The sequence below is a fragment of the Haliotis asinina genome, chromosome 2, assembly GCF_037392515.1.
Source record: "Haliotis asinina isolate JCU_RB_2024 chromosome 2, JCU_Hal_asi_v2, whole genome shotgun sequence".
NCBI lineage: Eukaryota > Metazoa > Mollusca > Gastropoda > Lepetellida > Haliotidae > Haliotis > Haliotis asinina.
Genome location: NC_090281.1, coordinates 56665593 through 56686633, shown reverse-complemented (window position 1 = coordinate 56686633; position 21041 = coordinate 56665593). Strand labels below are relative to the sequence as shown.

At 38.4% G+C, this 21041-nt stretch overlaps 1 protein-coding gene across 3 annotated transcripts in view; it reads right to left on the bottom strand.

Moving 5' to 3' along the window:
* Positions 1-21041, bottom strand: part of LOC137273966 (kelch-like protein 8) — a 32809-nt gene that overhangs the window by 6310 nt on the left and 5458 nt on the right. The window contains exons 1-8 of one of the 3 annotated variants that reach the window (XM_067806894.1): positions 15795-16089; positions 5341-6503; positions 5049-5192; positions 4397-4508; positions 3586-3754; positions 3071-3230; positions 1886-2087; positions 659-774 (exon numbers count right to left, since the gene is read on the bottom strand). In XM_067806894.1, coding sequence (XP_067662995.1) covers positions 659-774; positions 1886-2087; positions 3071-3230; positions 3586-3754; positions 4397-4508; positions 5049-5192; positions 5341-6503; positions 15795-15811 — 2083 coding nt within the window. In that variant the 5' untranslated portion in view covers positions 15812-16089. Of the gene's footprint in view, positions 1-658; positions 775-1885; positions 2088-3070; positions 3231-3585; positions 3755-4396; positions 4509-5048; positions 5193-5340; positions 6504-15794; positions 16090-21041 lie in introns of those variants that run through there. The other 2 variants (XM_067806896.1, XM_067806895.1) reach the window with 2 other exon arrangements.

Genomic DNA, 21041 nt, shown 5'->3' with positions numbered 1-21041 from the left:
CATGTATATATGTGATAAATGCCATATCCACAATTTCACTATGGTTGCAGCACAATGTTTATATCACTAAATACTTGTTGCTACTTGATATATAGAATATGTTTTAGTTGTATATATGTTTCAACATAGATGCTGGTATTGACAACACAAGTGACAGTCAGTGCTGACTCACAGTGAGTCAGGTGATATAATGCATGGGAATGGTGAGAGTCATATCTCTTAGAATGAAATCCTGTACTAATGATGTTGCTGCTATGAGCTCAAAAAGACAATTGTTCGCAGACAGGGTTCAAATATTCGTAATAATTTTCAAGACATTTTATGTTATATAGTAATAAACGTCTGGCAAAAACATACATATAGCGCACTGGCTAGTCATTGAAAGACACTGCAAAATGTGGGGTTAAAAGGTTCTGACATGAGAGTACAACACCATACATATTAACCTTAAATGGTTCAACATTGTGACTCAGCAAATATTGTACAACAATGTAGCATAAATAAGTGTGCTGAAAATGAACAGAACAGGTGATGGCGAGATCTGGATCACACTCGAGGTATGTGAACAACAGTCAAACAAAGAGATAGAGAGTTCATCTACAAATACACATGCGCAAGTCACAAACATCAAGGTCATGACGAAGTTAAGGTCAGATACCTGCACCAGCCGTGGAGCTCAGACGACCTAGCTCCCGGAGGTCAAGGATCTGACAAGTTACCACGGAGACGCCAGCCCCAGCACGACAGACATCGATTCCAGCTACCGTTTCCCAACTTCATTGCAGCAAAAACAAATCAGGGAAGAATCACACGTGGTAGTTTATGAAAATGTCCTTTGTTTATCCCATTTACTGTAAGATATGACCAAATATCACACAGCTGGTAATGTGGTCGTCATGTGATGGCTGTACTGCCAGAGCATGGATTACAAGGGGGTTGGGAAAATGGAGTGTGATATGAGGTTTTCCAGTAGGATGTCTAATACTGTCAACAGATCAGTAACCGCGCTACACCAAAACTGTCAAATGGAATAAATCACGCAAGGAATGTTTCAAGCCTTCGAAATGTTCATTATAAAAATAAAAGTCCATCTACAATGGTGATACTGTGAGGCATTCATTAAGATGGCGATTAGGTGCCTGATTCTGAGGGTGTGGCATTTAATTCACGCCAACAAGAGTACTAGAATTGGTACTTTACTAAGCAAGTGTAATCAAATTTATAACATCTGTTACATTTGACTGCTGTTTAAGTTGCACTGTGTATTCATCCATTAAGAGTTGATGTTATTTCCATAATGAGCTTTATCTGACCTTAGTTTGCTACATTTCCAGTAAGAGACAACAAAAGGAATTAACATTTTAATTTCAGATGACTTTATAACTATAACAAAACCTTCAAAAATGGCAGATTTCCATTAAACTTTTAACACCTATTGGACCAGGTTCTATAAGTGTACTGAGCAGCTTGGCAAGGACTACAGGATTGTACTTCTTTCTATCAATGAGGGAGATATGATGCTAGAAAATTTAATATCAAAGTTTTATTCTGTGCTAGGTGTGGTTGGATGGGGTGAGGGCTGTTGGTGTGAAGAGATCTACACAGACACTACACATGACAGATGGATGAGTGACAGAAGGATGGTCCTCTACTTCTTGCCATGTAAACTAAACCAGGTATGCTGTCAAAACTTTTACAGATGAAAACATGGATATCCACTAAGGAATGACAAACAAGATAGTTAACAAAGGTTGAAAGTCCAATTGACTGATAAACAAAGATATATATAATTCAATGAAAATCCACCACCAGTTTGAAAAAAAGATTTGCTACACCAACAGGGAAGAGAAACAAAGGAATGAAGGGCAGGGATAAAAATACTCACGTGTCTGAAAGCGAGTCGTACGACTCGACAGAGTTGAGATAGTTGCAGCCATCATGCCCTCCCACAGCATACAGCTTGCCCCCTAGCATGCCTACACCTACACCACCCCGACAGCAGGACATGCTAGTGATGGGACTCCATGTGTCAGTCGATGGGTCGTATTTCTCGACTGAGTCCAGAGGTGCATTGTCATCGAAACCCCCTGAAAATACAAAGTTACATTAAAATTACATTTCTTATACAATACATGTAAATCTCATTGTAGTCATATATTATTCATTAATAAACACCTCTTTAAATAGAAAATCTGATGAGGTTCTTGAGAGGCATTTAGAAGTCGGTATTCTAATATACGACAAAATGTTATGGATGTCAACTTCTTCTTTATTGTTTCACAACATTTCTGGGCTATTCCTTGCCCCTTCGTCAGAAAATCTGATTCCAACATCTTCATTTCATACCTTGTATTCTTAAAAAAAACTTGTGCACTTCCCACATGCTACAAATATACTGGACAAAATAAGTGATGATTGATATTTTATCAGTGTGTCAGTGAGTAGACAGATCATTATTCATAATTTCAAAATTTATACATATCCCTTACTATTTCTGTCCAGTGTATATTCCCTGCCTGCTACCCATATGGGACCAACAAACATAGTCCAATACAAGACTGCTGTTTCATACCCTGCCTCCCACAAACATAGCCCTATCCAACACAGACACTCGTGCCTCAAGCTACCACAAATATAGCCCTATCCAAGACAGACACTCATGCCTCAAGTTACCACAAATATAGCCATATCCAAGACAGACACTCATGCCTCGAGCTACCACAATTACAGCCCTATCCAAGACAGATGCTCCAGCATAAGCTCTAACAAATACACACCATCCAAGACAGACGCTCCAGCACGGATCCAACAAATAAAACCCCATGCAAGACAGACACTCCAGTCCCTGCTCCTACAAAATAGTTCAAGGCAAGACAGATGCTCTGGCCCCAGGCTCCAACAAATATAGTCCCATCCAAGACAGCCCCTCATAGTAGCACCCAAGACAGCAATGACACCCCAAGCCTCCCACCTGCTACAAAAATAGCCGCTTCCAAGACAGCCACTCCTGCTCCAAGATTCCACAAATATAGCCCTACCCAAGGTAGCTATGATAGTCCCTGCCACCCACCTGCTACAAAAATAGCCCCATCCAAGACTGCCACTCCAGCCCCTGCCCTCCGCTTGTTCATGCTTGCAATGGGGGTCCACTTGTTGGTGAAAGGGTCGTAACGTTCACACTTGTCCAGGGAACTAGTGCCATCATTCCCGCCAAGAGCATACAGTTGACCCTGAGAAGACAAGGAGCAAGTACAGGTATGTAACACTGTATAACAGTTGCAGCAAACATACTATACTATCCAACACATTCCAATGACAGGGTTCACAAAGTTCATATGAACAATAATGTTCCATTCAGTAACAGCCATTCATGTTACTCTACTTCTCTCTGCGGGAAAGGGAGGCTTCCAGTGGGTGAGTGTATTGTTTGTCCTCTTCAATTAGACAGGAACTTCAAGGGATTTCAAGTGTTCCACTATCTCTGCATGAGTAAGAATAAGGAAACTGTTACATTTGTGTGAAAACCAGTTCTCATGTGCATGTTTGTCTATGCACTGTAGGAAAGACTGTGTCATAAGACCTCACCTTAAGCGGTGCCACACCCACTCCTCCCCTGGGTATGTTCATGGGGGCCACCTGGGTCCAGCTGTTGGTGGTGGGGTCATACCGTTCCACGGTGTTGAAGCAGGTTGAGTCGTCCAGGCCACCGAGGGCGTACACAGGTCCTCCCAAACAAGCTAAAGCTATCCCTCGTCTGAAAACAAGGGAGGCTTCATTATTCATTAACACATGAAGATCAGGGTTAGAACTGCAACCCATGCTTGTTGTAAGAAACAACTAACAGGAAGGGGTGGTCAGGTTTGCTGAGTTTGCTGACACATAACATCACATCCCAATTGCAAAGATTAATGTTCATGATGTCGATCACTGATTTATCTAGTCTAGACTCAATTATTTACAGCCCCCTGCCATATAGCTGGAATATTGCTGAACATGGCGTTTTACACAAAGGATTATACATGAATAACTAAACACTATTCATAACTTAATACTACTATAGCAAACAATATTGTTCATTTTAAGATCATTAGATTTTTAAAAGATAGGACTACATCTATTAAGTTGTACACTACCATTAAGTATCACTTTTAACTGAGCATATATTTCTGAGTGAGAGAGCATACTGTTTTTTACAGACACAGTATTCTCATTATCTCGTCAAGGGATCACAACCGACTGTCACCTTTGATATGATGCTTGCCAACACAGAAACACAACACAGGCAAGGCTGTGGTTTCAAAAACTTTTAGTGGAAAGACAACTGGGAGACCTCATTGTTATGAATCACCAACATAAAAATCTCTTCTTCAAGGACAACAATGACATGATATTCTACCTGAGTGTGCTCATGGGTGCTATCTTCTTCCACTTGTTGGTCTTGGGGTCAAAAACCTCTCCACTATTGAGATGCTCATTCCCATCATGTCCACCAACAGCATACAACACACCTGAAACATGTGGTTTGTATGACAGAGACCTACAAATGATCCAGTGAATAATACTATGAGCACACTCACACAGTCAGTGATGACACACACTAAACAATAAGTCTTCCTCATGATCTGATATCATATTGTTTCTTACAACCAGTATACCCTGGGATTGTTCTAATGCTGCCTCCCCATAAAAGCTGATGAATGTCACATGTAACGCATCAGGCAATAACCATGGTTACCACTGAAAGGGTAATTCCAACTTGCTGTATCATCTATTCAAATGATCCTCGTGGGGCAGTGTAACAGATGTTATTTAAATGATTTAAAATCCCTCAGGTAATCTGCAAAGCACCTTTACCACTATTTCACGCTACAGTTATTGTAAATATCCTGTGGGGTGACATTACATGATATGTTCTACATCACAACTGTATCATAAACAATACTGACTCCAAGCCACAACCCAAATTGCTTCATGAAAACTGACTCACCAAAACAAAACCTTTAGTAACTTGCCTCACTGCTGAATAAATACAACACATCACCACTTACCATTGGCAGCACATACACCAACATGCCGTCTGCGTGTGTGCATCTCTGCAACGTGAAACCACTTGTTGCGGCAGACATCATAGACCTCAATACTTTTAAAGGGATCTCCAGTAGCTCCACGACCTCCCACACAGAACAAAACACCTGCATATTTACACAGAAATGTTATCATGGTTACAACATAAAACAAAACACTGTATTTATCAAAATATCATATGTCTGACAACTGGGAATTGATATTACTATTAGATTCACACTGGAAAATGATGTAGTCTGTATTAGCAATACTAACCTGAATAGCTCTTTCTCTCTCTGGTTCGAGGAGTGACCTTGACCCCTTGTACTAAGCTGACTTGTGACATACGAAAATACTTGGCCTCATCCAGGAAGTCTCGACAAGCAAGACTGTTCCTCATCAGGTCCTCCTTCTCTACGGACTCCATCAGGTATGTGGCCGAGACCAGGGGCAGCTTTACATGTTCCAGCAAACTTGGCAGAAACTCACATCGAGTGTCAAGGTCATTCTTCACCCAGCTGATGACAGCCTCATAAACTTGTACTTCATTTTCAACATTCAGATCAAATGAAGATATCAATTTCTCAAGCAACTTCTTGTTCATGACCTTGAACTCTCCGCCTTCCACAACTTCCAAGAAATGACTTAACAAGTAGTCAGTGGCTGTTTTCATTAGTTCAACACGATTATGCTGTTCAGCAAAGTTATGCACGTCAATACAGTTTGATGGGGTTAGCTGTGTTTTCATGAAGTCACAGCATGCTTGAGCAACTGCCTCCATTTGTAGTATGGAGGATGCATACAGCAGCTGCTGGACTGTGTCTATTGTTAAGGTTATCTTAGAGGTGTATGCAAACTGGATGAGCTTTTCCATTGCATGAGCATCAATGTCATGAATAGTGACAGTTTCCTGTTTACTTTCTGCCATCTCAGACATGAACATTGCCCTAAAATACAAACTGGCACATGCAAGAACTGTTCGATGACACTTAAATGATCTCTCTCCAACAATAATTTCAACATCACACAACTGTCCATTCTCATAAAATTCTAGCAGTGTCTTGAAACTGTCCTTCCATAAATTCTTTTCTTCGTGAGTATGTGTTGATGTCATGTCGAGGTTCAAACGCTCTGTGACTGAGTCATGCGACATCTTTCTGTTTGTAGGTGATGCAGCAGATGCACCACGCAAGGAATGGTACTCCGAACTTGGCCTTGGGGACTTGTGGGAGTGGTTCCTCTTGGAGGGGGCTGGTGGGATTGGAGGTGCCTTTCTTGAGTGACTGGGCAGGCTGTCCTTGCGCAGAGGAACAGGAGGATTCTGAGGCATACTAGAGCTGTGTGACCCCCGGGTTGGTGACCCACCCCCGGCCTTCACCTCCTCCCAACGCTGAGAGCTGAAGAAGCCATGCCAAAACAAACTGCGAGTCTTCTTTGCTCTGAAAAATACAACATAGAGTGAGTGAGTGAGTGTTTCACGCTAGGGACACTTGAAATGTGCTTCACACATTGTACCCGTGTGGGGAACTGAACCTGGGTCTTCTGTGTAACAGAGCAAACGCCTTAACCACTAGGCTACCTCACCTCCCCACTGGGGTAGAATAAACACAATTCAAACAATGTTTCCACTGAAGCTCATTTGCTCAGTGTCACATTACCAAGGAGTGAGTGAGGGAGAGTGAGTGTCACATTGACTGTGGCACAGGTAGACTCAAGCCTGCTGACAAAACTGAAAAAAACTGACAATTCAAATGGAATCAGCACTCAAATGTTAACCAACATTGCTTCAGATTATTTATGCTATTTAAACATAGGACATTTTCTTTTTGTTGCAGTCAGTCAGTTTCCATTAGTAGGTCTGAGACTGTGGATTAAAATCTACAATATACATCCATCAGAAAGGGGAGCAACTCCACTGACTGACAGAAGACAATCACTATGTCATAAATCACCATGAACATAAACCAATATAAGCAAAAATTTCTCATGATTTTACAAATCCACATAATTTGGGTCAACTAAATAAAGAAAGGTACTGTATAATTGCCAGTGTTGAAAGAATAACATATTACAAGTGACATGCAGACAAGTTCAACATGATCAATGTACTTTGTTTCCATGTGTAGGTATTTGTTACTATACACAATACAATGTGCACAAGTCTGGAACCTGTAATGACAGAACTGAGAAAGAAGTTAATAGGAGCCTGGTTGTATTCAGTGCCAGAGTGTTGTTTTATCCAAGAATCAACAATAATCCAGCTACTTCAACAACCCAAACCACAGGGTGACAATAGCACAGAAACACACAAAACACATATGACAGCTTCCTGACATCATAAGTCCAGTGTTAATGAGTATGGGGTACTTCATTCTGTTCAAAAATCAACACGAGCTGACATTAAGCATTCATCTGTGAGAATACTTATTACTGAAAATACGGGATTACAAACTTCATGGTTACACACAGTGACTCAACACATCAAGCGTGATTGTTCCTGGTACTTTAAACAGGGACTAGGAAAGGCAGGGACCATGTGCCATTGTGCACATAAGAATATAAAATGGCCCATTACAATTTTGATGTTTACTATTGATACAAGGGCACTGGCCCATTGTAAATTCAGAAAAAGTCTAATAATCCTGAAAATAGCCCATTGTCAAGTCCTCTTTCCCAGTCCCTGTTTTAAGTTTACATCACAATAAACACTGGTAAACAGTTTTGGATTTTACATTATTTGTCAACATTAGTCATAAAGGGAAAATGTTTTATGCACAACAATTTCTCTATTACAATTTCTCTATTACTATGATCTATTTTGGTATAGATTCCTATGCCACTGTCAAGCAAAAGTGAAATATTGCATGATAATGTAATGAGGAAGCTGTCATCCATTAAGCATCTTGCCTTTAGTATAGTATAACTATTTCAGTATAACTATTTCAGTATAACTACGTCAGTAGAACTACATCAGTAGAACTATTTTAGTATAACTATTTTAGCATAACTATTTCAGTACAACTATTTCAGTAAAACTATTTTTGTATAACTATTTTAGCATAACTATTTCAGCATAAGTACTTCAGCATAACTACTTCAGCATAACTACTTCAGTAGAACTATTTCAGTATAACTATTTTAGCATAACTATTTCAGTACAACTATTTCAGTAAAACTATTTTAGTATAACTATTTGAGTATAACTATTTGAGTATAACTATTTCAGTACAACTATTTCAGTACAACTATTTTAGTATAACTACTTCAGTATGACTATTTTTGTATAACTATTTTACTATAACTACTTCAGTATAACTACTTCAGTGTAACTATTTTAGTATAACTATTTTAGTATAACTATTTCAGTGTTTCAGTATAACTATTTTAGTATAACTATTTCAGTATAACTACTTTAGTATTACTATTTCAGTAAAACTATTTCAGTAAAACTATTTTAGTATAACTATTTCAGTATAACTATTTCAGTATTTCAGTATAACTATTTCAGTTTAGCTATTTTACTTATTTTAGTATAACTATTTCAGTATTTCAATATAACTATTTCAGGGTAACTATTTAAGTATACCTATTTCAATATAACTATTAAACTTCCAAAATGCCATTCAAAGAAATAATATATCCTTCCAAACATGTTATACTGACAATGACCATAATTCAGTAACCATGGTTACAGTGAAATTCGCAATGCACATGGTGATATTTTGAGAACTGCATCATGGTTTATCATGAATAAATAATAAAAACCAACATGATTAGTCATTGCTGACACAGTTATAAAGCAAGTCAGGTGAAATTGATATCTGGCAGGAATGTAGAAAAATACATAAACATTGCCTGCTCACAGATAAGTGCTGGTATTCACATCCATCATCAAACAGCATATGGTAACAATCACCGCCTTCAACTGGCTTATTTTTGTTTTCTAAATCAAAGCAATCACATTTTTTCCCACAGTTAGAAGGGAGAAGGTTCCGCAAGAGGGTTTAGCATACCTCCCTCTGAGCTACCTGTTGCATGCCCACAAACTCATCTATCGTCATCTGCAGCGTGTACAGAAATACAGACTGAGTCTTATCTAACCTGACAGCATCAGGTGTGAAGGTCTAGCAGTGGCTGCCACTTTCATACACAGCTAAATGGTATTACAACGTCAAGGGATGACTACCTCCATACACTAACAGAAATATCACATACTGTTATTCTCATCATAAATGAAACAACCAACAATTCTGTTACCATGGAGCCTGGGGTTTTTTTTGTGCTATGGTTTATGGATTCATTCCACAACTATAGGGTAGATGGCACACTGAAAATGTGATAACTTTTATAAATATGTTTTTATCTTATTACATGGCCCCTCAAACTTGTGTCATGTCAGGTAAAACCAGCACTAACCACGATGATGACTCCTTAGTGCATCTACTTGCTCTGATTCACACACATGATATAGGCTACACAACAGTCATGATTAATGTTAACAATTAATGGTGGTTAGACTGAGGAAATATGCAAAAACTTTCAGCCTTAAGATATACTGTCAAATCTCATCCATCATAACTTCACTTTCTGGATCGATCATTTTTCTGAGAGAGAGTAGTAATCATAACTCCACATATTTTCTCAAGTGAAGCAGATCAAATGACGGGTGTAAAATGAAATATGTTCATTCTATTGTGCCAGAGAGGGAGTGAGTGAGGCAGGTCAACTGGTGGTATAAAATGAAATGTGTTCATTTTAGTGTACCACAGAGGGCGAGAGTGAGTAAGTGAAGGTCAGCTAATGGTATAAAATGAAATATGCTCACACACTCACAGCAACCTGAGTATCTGATTATTATCTCCCCCACCTGTATGACTAAATAAAACTGCTACAACCACAGAGCACAGGTATGGGGCTGGCATACTATTAACACTAAGCTGACTAACAAAGATCTGTGTTCAAAAATAAGCACGAAAGTGAAGAGGTCATTGTCATGAACTAATTTTAAAAAACACATATCAACATGATTATGGAGACTTTCAATACACATTCTATCAGCAAAAACCTCAAGACCAATTTACATGCTTAATTGGGAGCACTTACAAGCAACTGATATCAAAAAACGTCTTACAGAAACTGACTGAATCTCACTTTGACATTCAATAAGAAACTATTTACTTATAAATATAAGTCAAACATCCCTGACGTGACGCATAGTATTACTTGGCCTGTCAGACTCAAGACGATGTGGACAATCGGATTGGACACAATCAGGACAGATTTGTCTTCTTCAAAATGAGACAAAGCAGATTAAGGCCAACCACTGATAATCTCAAAAGCACCTTTCATCCAGGTCACTTATCACACAAATACAACCTCCTTCAGGCTGCACAAATACACTTGGACAAGGAGGAAACAAGAGCTTGCAGCCCAGTGAAACAAGCTTATTACATCTCCAACCCTGGAGGTGTTGACCTATTTATTGCATAATGTGATGAGCAGAGTGAGAATGTGTTTCTGATATACACAACCTCTGAAAATGAAACCAAATACTTGGGTTACAAAGCATACATCAAACAACTAATAAATATCTTGAGATATCTCAACTGTCATATAAACACTGAGTGATTGAGTAAGTTTACTTTTATGCTGCACTCAGCCATATGCCTGCTACATGGTGGTGGTCTGTAAATAATCAAGCCTGGACCAGATAATCCAGTTATCAACATCATGAGCATCAATATGCGCACTTGGGATATGACATGTGTCAACCCAGTCAGCGAGCCTTACCACTCAATAATATTGGTCGCATCTTACAACAAGCATGGGCTACTGAAGATCAATTCTTCACAAGTCCATATAAACACTGACATGAAATCATTTTATCATACATAGCAGCCATAGATCATGCTAAGTCCCTCAAAATATATATGTTTGATAGATAAACTCAGTTTAGACTGAAAAGAAGAGAGGGAGATTCGGAGCATGAATTATCTGGACATTTCCCTTGCAGGTTTTCACTTGATCAACCTTTATACAAGATGATAACATACTAAGTGAAAATCACTCTCCACCCCTAAACTCATGTACATCATGCAGAGCATACCAACTACCATTGAAATGACTGAATAGCAAGACTATTATTCTGAGGGATGAAACAATCTGAGTGATAAGATTTTAACTTTGCAGACAAACGTACATGATTAGAAATGAACAATGGAACAATTTTACAGGATGGACAATTGTTTCATTACAACGTTTCAACCAATGAGAACACTCATAAGCAAACAATAGGAAAATCTCTTTACACAACAGGCAGTTATCCTTGACAAACACAAAATCAATTTTAACCTGACTTAAGTCATATTCCTCAAAAATATATTTCTCCCTGCCTTGTGTCTACCCTGATACTATGTGAGTTTGTACTGTTATGTAATAGAAATCAGGGAGCCATATTGTATTGATGTAATTCTGTTCAGTGATGGGGAATTTTCAAAATCATGTTTTGAACATGAAAACTGATGTTAAGACCGTATTACAAGACACAAAAAGGGCAACTGAAATAAGGTTTTGACCTCTTGTAATCCTAATTATATGCAAAGCCGATGAATAATCGGCAAAAAATTGAATGTATTTCAATCACTTGACTCTTCTTTCTTTTCCGCATGTTTCAGTAATGTACACATAATGCCTGGTCTCACTTGTCTCTTTGCAGAAATCAGCATTATCAAACTTAAAAGCTGGTCATGGGAATGCATTTTACAACATAATACTTGTGAACTGTAACCCTTGGTCATGATAACTGTACCATGCATGGCAAGATTTACAACATAACCAGTAATAGTTTCAGCTACACAAAGAGGAGGTAAAACACAAAACATGTATCCGCAGCAACTATTTCCATGAAGGAAATGGAAAATAATTTTCAATATTACACAAGTTCTGTGGCACTAGATGTTGATTTTGCAATAACTAACAATATCTATCTTCCAAGGAGAGAACGTCTTTCATAAGCAGCAAACAGGCTGAGAAAGGCTGGGAGCTATAAAAAGACACAGATTTGAAACAGATTTTATTCTCCAGCCCCACATTTCATGTCAGGATGGCTTACTATCCCAAACCCATATTACACAACTATGTCAGTACATGGCCCTGAGATAGTGCAACATCCAGGTGCTGTTATCATCTGGGTCTCATGCACTAGGTATAAAAACCTAGGCTTTATCAACATTGTGGCTCAAGCATTATATGTCAATATATCATGGTTCGGTATGCATGGTACAAGCAGCATAACATGTACAATTCAGATTACATGGCATCCCAGACTGGTAAAGGTCTTGTGGATTTGTATTGTCATACACAGCAGTTTATTACATGTGCAACACAAACCTCTGACTGTAAAACTTGTGCTGTGCACATTTTGAAAAGAAATTACTGCATAAACAAAAAAAGATTGGGACCTTCATGAAAGAGTACTGTAACAGTGCTGCCATCTTTGTTTGCCTGCTGCCGAACTCATTTATTTTTATTTTTCTAATTCATCCCAATACATCTGATTTAAGCATGATCTGAAAATTACTATGGATTTGACAAGTTATATCAAGTCCAGTAATGAATTACCACATGAAAAATATCCTTGAAAATACATGTACAAAATTACTTGCAATTGTGATCTATGACAACAGCTTCTCTTACAAAACACCCTCCACCCAATAGCTTTACCTCATCAACGCAGCAACACCGATGTGTACAGCTCCCAAACACTTTCCATCACCAAACTGATCTCTCTATATCTCACCAGCAACTGCCAGACAGACAAGCTGCTGATGGTCCAGCCACACCATACAGAGAGTGAGGACAGGGCACAATACATGACTGATGGCTGTCTGACAACAAGTATTGCAGGTGGCAAAGTCCCTGTCACAACAGACCTCGCTGTTCAGATTTCACTTGTACATGGTCAATACCATGTATATCCTGACAGAACAAACTTGTTCATACTGGTTGTTCTAAAAAATGTTTCAATTCATACATATACCTCATCACCTCAAAATCAAATCTTTTTTTATTGATACATTTGTAATTGTACATTGTGGTTTTGAATAAACCAAGACAATTCTGGCTTTGAATAAACCAAGTTTCATCAATTCACAGAAACAATAAAATACCAAGCAAAAAGTCTATCACATAGTAAATGGTCTTAGTGGTATTCTACAAGTCACTGAACCTTCATTAACTTGAACCTCTGACATGCAAACTTATTCAAATTCATGTTTATTCATCTAAAACCAGAATACATTTGTGTGATAATCCAGGTTTGAACTGGCCTTCATAAACCTTTTCATCTTTAATGAGTTGACAGGATTGGGTGGTATGACTACTGACTCGGCCTCTCAATCGTTATCTCAAATGATGTTCATAATGTCAATCACTTGATTTTCTGGCCTTGACTTCATTATTCACAGACCACCGTCATAAGGGTGGAATAGAGCTAATGTTGACGACCTACATTCACTCATCACTGATACACCCCTATACTAGCTAGTTTGAAACATACAATCAGCTTTACTTTGTAAATTTCATATATAGGTATCGTTAAACCAATGCTTTCTGGGACTTTCTTACACAAGTTCCCCATCCTCTTCTGGCTAAACTACATTCCTAAGCAACCGAAAAACACCTGTGAGATATAAACTCTGCACTAAAAACATGTTCTTTCCTCATGATCTAAATATATCCAAAATCACAGATATCACTTCACCCTGAAGTGAGTCACTTGATAGGACGATTTGATCTTTTTAACCATGTTTTAGTTTCCTTGATGATAAAGACATGTTCACGCAACATGCACAATGCCATGGCTACCATGAAACCCGATCTATTTCCAGACAAAATTAATGATTGTTTCCCCTGAATGCAGCAGGATCAAGTTTCATCATTCTACCTGACAACTTCAACAGGATGTGAACGTAATGAACTCATATAAGTACATGAAACAACATAAAGTTTATATGATTATGCCCATAGATACAGTTAATACATTATCCACACAGCTTTCATGAGTGTTTTTTAGTAAACTGATGTAAATGTAAAATTTTCACAAATCTTCATCCAACAGTCTATTTTCAGCATGGCAGAATTACGAGGTAATTCTAAAATCTTCATCGCTACACGTGAAATCAAATACATTCTAACCAATCAAACTGTATTCTCAAAAGATCCGCCTGTATTTTGGCATTAGTGGTGTTGAGTGCATTTCACCTATCACTCCCAGTTGTGCATTACACAGAACACATGATGAAATAGTACGACAGTTTCCACGTAACTATCTTGTAGCTTATGTAAGTTAACTATCTTGTGTTTGTTTACACCATTAAATATCAATCGTATCAAGAATGACATTTTCGGTTGTAGAGATATGAACTCTCATCTTGTTGAGAGGCATTTAGCTGAAAAACCCCTCCTGCCCTTGAGGCCATTTCACAGAAGATCCATTACATTATATTTTTGTGTGTCCTCATTTCAATCATTTGAGTCAAAATGTATATTTCTACGTCAAAGGATTTAGTATCAAAACTATTCTGTGCAGCGATACCAACTGAATGAAACTGAAGGCAGCAACCTAAGGATATCAGTCCACAACTACTTTCAAGAAACAAACTGAGTCACTAATATATAAAAATCTAACTACGATTTGCAAATACTCTGCTCAGACTGTACCGTTGTTATCAGTGTAAGAAACTTGACTTGGTACCCATCATCAACAATACGAATTGTTATGTTTTCCTTAACATGTGATGCCTGTGTGTGTATGTTCCGGATTATGTGGGGAGAGGCATTAACATAGGCAATTTGTCTGTTTGCCAATTCCCCTACACTGTTTTATTTAAATGTATACAGATATGTCATCGGAAGAAATAATATTGTTTAAACCATATGAAATAGTATGAAGAAAATTAAATATTTTTCAGAGAGCAAAATTGTCAGGATATAGTAGTTTCCCCTGACATACTTCAAGGGAAACTACTATTAGTACATTAGATTCCAAACATTTTCACAAACAAACTGACATGTCAATGATGCTAGGTGTCAACCTAATGTGAAGTGCTAACAATGGCTAGTACAAACAATGGCAGGGAACTACATGTTGAACACTGATGAAAACACCACAAACCAAGGATATATATTGTGTTTGAAAACAGGACCATGAGCATGTATGTTTAGTGTATAAACACTACTGTACACAGGAGAAGTCACTACATTACAACGCTGTGAGGTTTATTGACCTTACCAGCAAGCACCCTCACCGTCACTACAGACCCCACTTGGTTCTCTCGACTCCCTCAATCATATCACCTAAAGTACTAAACTTTGATATTTGATAAAGCCATCAAAGAGATATCTTGGCTCGTGTTCAACAATGACAATGATTGTCACAGTTTCTAAATGCCGAAACATTCCTGGTATCAATCAGTGTAGGAAATATATGAAGTTCTAGTATCCTAGAGATTTTCTATCATACTATTTCGATCAAGAAACTCTCAATCCAACATAAATACTGAAACTATCACATTAGAGTCATAAGAAGGGTCTCTCAGTGCTTAATTTGAACACTGTCAATCAAAAGCACCTGTCTCAACCTGCCTTTGTAATAACCCCACACTGGTCAAGTATGTGACAGAAAGTATGACAAAACACCACAACTGCATGTTTAAGAAACACAATCTCACCTTTCTGCTCTGCTCATGCTGCTAGTTATGCCAGTGATGGATATAGGCAGATATGTGGTGCTGGTTGTCAGTAAGCATGTGATGTTTGGGTATCCGGGAGGTCAGACACTCAAATGCCATGTGTCCCCACACGCCTCCATATGTAGTCTGGCCACCACCTCCAGGCAAGGTCTAACGGCTGGCTGTGGACTGCTACCTCACAGCCAAGCAGGCAATCAGCTTCAGACAGCCTACACAAACATCTCCCAGCTTGTGGCGTAATGGAGATAACTTGTACTCCACACAAGCAATCAGAGAGAGGGTGATCTTACTGCTGATTGAGACCTCCAAAAAGCCTCAGGGTGGGGGAGGGAGGAGGTGTGCCTGGAGTGGGGATAAGCCTAGGTGAGGGTCTTTATCATCAAAGTAGACCTATGGTAAGCAACAGACTGGGTCACTTTGTTCTTTTCATGCTGTTGAGATTATAGAAGTAGATCCAGAGCGTAGACTATACACTGCAACTTATTTGTCTGCGCTGGAGTTATTTTTATTCCCTTTCATTCATTTCAGTGTACTCCTGATATTACCAGTGGGGAAACTTTATTGATTACTGTCATGGAAAGTTTTAAAGACTTAGGAGAAATGAGAATGTTACTCCTTTATGTGTCTTGCCTAAATCAAATTTCTTGAAAATAGCTATTCTGTCTCAGGGGTCTCTTTCTCATTTGTCAAACGATTTTCCAGATAATTGGATTTTAGACATTTGAAAGAAATAAAAACTGTTTTCAATTAGAAAGTTGAGAAATCTGTAGGTCTGGAAGTTAAAACTTTTGACTTCATCTGATATTATCTAACATGAAACAAACCAGTAGATACTTGTTACAGTTATGACTGTGACTTCAAAAGATCTGAACACAAACAGGATTTACAGTTGGTCAAAACATGAAAGACTGAGAAAGACTCAGTACATTTCTGTGAGGTTGTCAATGGCAATTAACAAATTACTTCCACAAACAGATCACAAAAAGACTTGAAGGGAGATATACATCTATCCCACAGGGCAAATACTGAACCCAACCCAAAATTTGCATCTACACAGACATGATAGAAGGGATAGGGGTGAGAGTAGGGGAGGGGGGCTCTGTGAAGCATCAGGGATAATCTTTAGTCTCAATAAACATCACAGAAGTGTGATAAGAGGTCTTAACGGGCTGGGGGATTACACTGACAAGCAGTTACTGATCTTTTACCATAACACCCATCAACAGCCATTGGATAAAGCCCAAAGAAAAGTGAATAACAGGTACACAAGGAGAACATGCTTCTTTCAGGTTCAATAGTGACAAATTACAAAGAAATTTAGAAAGGCGAGATTTGTGCAAAGGTTGTTATTCTTTCTGAACATTATTTTAAAAAAATGTTTGAGACTGAATTTGACCGAGGTATACTTTTGACAGTATTTCATTTATCAGTTATATGAGAGTCTGATATGTTGAGAAAGGGTGTAAGTCTCAAATCATGAAAACGTCTTTTGTGAAATCTATAACCATGGGTATGGTACTGAGAAACAAAGAAGCATGAATCAGATAACGCAGATTTGAACCTCTTATCACACTTTCCTAGCATGCAAATATATACAGCAATTAATGGTGCCTTTGGTGATTGAAACATTCCTCTTGAAATTAATACTTCGAAAGACAGAGGGAAAATTTGAAGCTGACTTGAGTTGGGCTTTATGTCACATTGGTATTATTCCAGCCATACAGAGATGAGAACAAGCCTGCATTTTTAAACATTTAAAGTACAATGTCCAAATGAGTTTTATTTTCATTTTCAACACATAAGCCTAAGGAAAATCTGTGGCAACATACATACATGTTGTTTAGGGTAAAACTACATTTACAACATATGTGATGTAAGGATGTTTCAGAGACATGAAAGGCTATGGATTAACACTTGAATAAAGATAAAGCCAGAAAATCCTCAGAGGTGTGATTGGTAATTTCATAACATATGATGCCCAGGTGGCGTAATAACGTATGTTATGTGCCTGCAGTGCTGTATTGGCAGTATGGTAAATACATTGTTGCACCAACAGTGAAAGACAATCAGACATGGTAAACCTGTATAATGACTTAAGAAAACAGCAGATATGATTAAGGTATTGGAAACACCCACTGTACATACAAACTTACAGCAATCCAATTGTAATCTGATTAGAATCTGTCTAGACAGAAGATTAAGCAATAACTGGAAGCATCATGATGCTGCACTCCCAGTAGACAGGTACCAGTTAAAACTCTATTAACTAGTCTAGTACTAACATATTGAAACAAAGCCCATACCAGCGAAGAACGAAAACAACAATGAAATGTAATCCATGCTTAAAATTTAATGGTGCATAAACCTTTCACATGTTTCAATTGTTTAGTCCTCATTGCAGAAATGAAGAAAATACATGAACAGAGGGAGTGGTGTTTTACTCCATACCAAAACCAATTCACAACAGTTAAACAACAGATTCATACCAAAACAATCTTAATATATCCATCATCCATATTTAAGCTACATCCAGTATATCAGATATCCTACTGTCACAGCTATATGAGATCCAAACTATACTACCGACAGAAAATAAGGGAACCAAGAAATTGAATGTAGATGACTTTGACTGTGACAGGGTCCGTTATCATAACGTATCTCCCAAACGCAACATCCAATGACAATGGAATTTTGCATAATGCATGCCCAGCACATGCTACACGTGCATACAGAAGTTAACTCCTGTAAATGTACTGGAGAAGTCGCAATCACTAATGCAATAGAGATTGACACTTACTGACAGAAATGCCTCCGAGGCAGTATCTCGGTGAAGCAACAAAATGGAGAATTGTGGGGATGATAGAGGGGGGGGACATCATTATGTGAAGTTGCCCGGCAGATGGGTAAATCAAAAAGTGTAATTTCACGCCTGTGGGATAAGTACCGTCAAACGGGTGGGGTTGCAACGAGACCTGGGCGTGGTAGACCAAAATCAACGACACCACGACAGGATCATCTCATTACATTAATTGCTCTACGCGATAGGTTTAAATCGGCCCCTGACATCAATAGAGAATTCCGCACACTCACTGGAAGACGCATTTCAACCTCAATCGTTAAAAACCGACTCTATCAAGCTCGTCTGAAAGCAAGACGGCCTTTTAAGGGTGTCACCCTTTCAGCTCACCATAAGCGCCAAAGATTGGCATGGGCTAGGCAGCATCAAGGACGGGCTATGCGCCACTGGCGTTACACCATGTTCTCTGATGAGTCAAGGTTTTGCCTACGATTCACAGATGGCAGAAAATGTTGTTGGCGTCAGAGTGGGGAGCGATATGCCAGAGCAGCAATTCTTGACCATGATCGATATGGAGGTGGTATTGTCATGGTGTGGGGTGGGATTACACATGACAGACGATCAGATCTGGTCATCATTAACGGAGCCATGACTGGTCAGCGATATGTTGAACAAATATTGCATCCTGTTGTGGCTCCATTGGCTAGAGTTATCGGCCGAAATTTTGAATTCCAAGATGATAACGCCAGACCACATCGGGCCCGAATTGTCTCTGCTTATCTCCGACAAGAAGGTATCCAGACATTGGACTGGCCCTCTAAGTCCCCAGACCTGTCCCCAATTGAACATCCCTATACCACGGGCAACCATCCGGAAATTGATTAACAGCATGCCATCAAGGTGCTGTGAATGTGTTGCCCAACATGGTGGACACACCAGATATTGAACTTGACGCCTAAAATTGATTTAGTGGATATTTAAAGCAGTTTCAAATTCGCTATTATTTCATTAGTTCCCTTATTTCTTGTCGGTAGTATATATCTTCTTTGAGTGGCATTTTAGAAGTTGGGAAGTACAACATAGAACAAACTCTATGGATAAAACTTTTTTCATTCATGAGTGTGGGTTTTGGATACAGATTCTTGAACCATTTACGTTATCCATAAAGTATTTCTATATTGCATGATATCTGTAGTTATCTGAGGTCCAAATCAAAGCTGTATCAGACTAAATCCCAGTTTGATCAGATCCATATCCCAGCTATATCAGGTCCATGTTATAGCTATATCAGATCCATATTACGTCTTTATGATATCTATATTATAGCTTTTCATATCCATATTAAATCTATATCAGATGGATATTATAGCTATATCTGATGCAAATTAAAGTTACATCAGATCCATATTATATCTATCAAATTCACATTATAAAATTACATCTACATGAAACCTATATTATAGCTTATCACATCCATATTAAAGGCATGTCAGATGAAATAGTGTAGTTTACTCTGCTGTGCGCTCATTTTCATTACACTTCCACACTCAAACATAAGCAAGCTGTCTTCCTGTCACATTACGTTTTCCTACACTCAGTCTTAGCATAATATAACTGCCACAGACTAATTTGCATATCATGTGACCAGACTTTTCTCTTGTTTGTAAACAAATGCGCATATTCAAAAATAAGCAGCGACTAGCATAATGCAAGCAATTCGGTGTGGTTTTATACTGTCTACAGAGTAACATAAACTGATAAATATTGAATCTTCTACAACTGCAACAGTAAGGTCTATGACAATACATATTTATACTCCAAACTGGCTGAATTGTTTGCTCTCCATAAGGCTTCGATGACAGCATTTGGAGACATACAACTAGAGTTGTGACGATTAATCGATATGCAAGTTATCGCGATTCAAGAGCTCCACGATACGATACATCAATACAATTGTCGTAGTATCGATTCAACACGATACTTACATACTTAGCAGTCTACGAAAACACCGTCTCCCCTTCTATTTAGATTTTCATGGAAAATATTGCCATGGACATGCTCCGACTGAGATAAATTTCACAAATTTATTTTGTTATCTGTGCAAAAAAGCCAGTTGTGCCAATGTTGATCCCTGCTATTCCATTTTTTTGGGAAAACACTACTTTACTGACACGTGCCAAACATTTTTAATAAAATGTCTTTCATGATGACATGTTTTATTTTTCTTGGGAGAAGAATACCTTCCCTGAAATGATAACGTAACAGCACATTATTTCCAGTACTTTTATTTTTCTGTCTACAAGGACAAAATATCGTGATACGTATCGTATCGTATGTATCAGACTACCAGTATCGTGATACGTATCGTATCGTGGCAAGGGCGTATCGTCACAACTCTTCATACAACCCATGTAAACACATGATTGGAA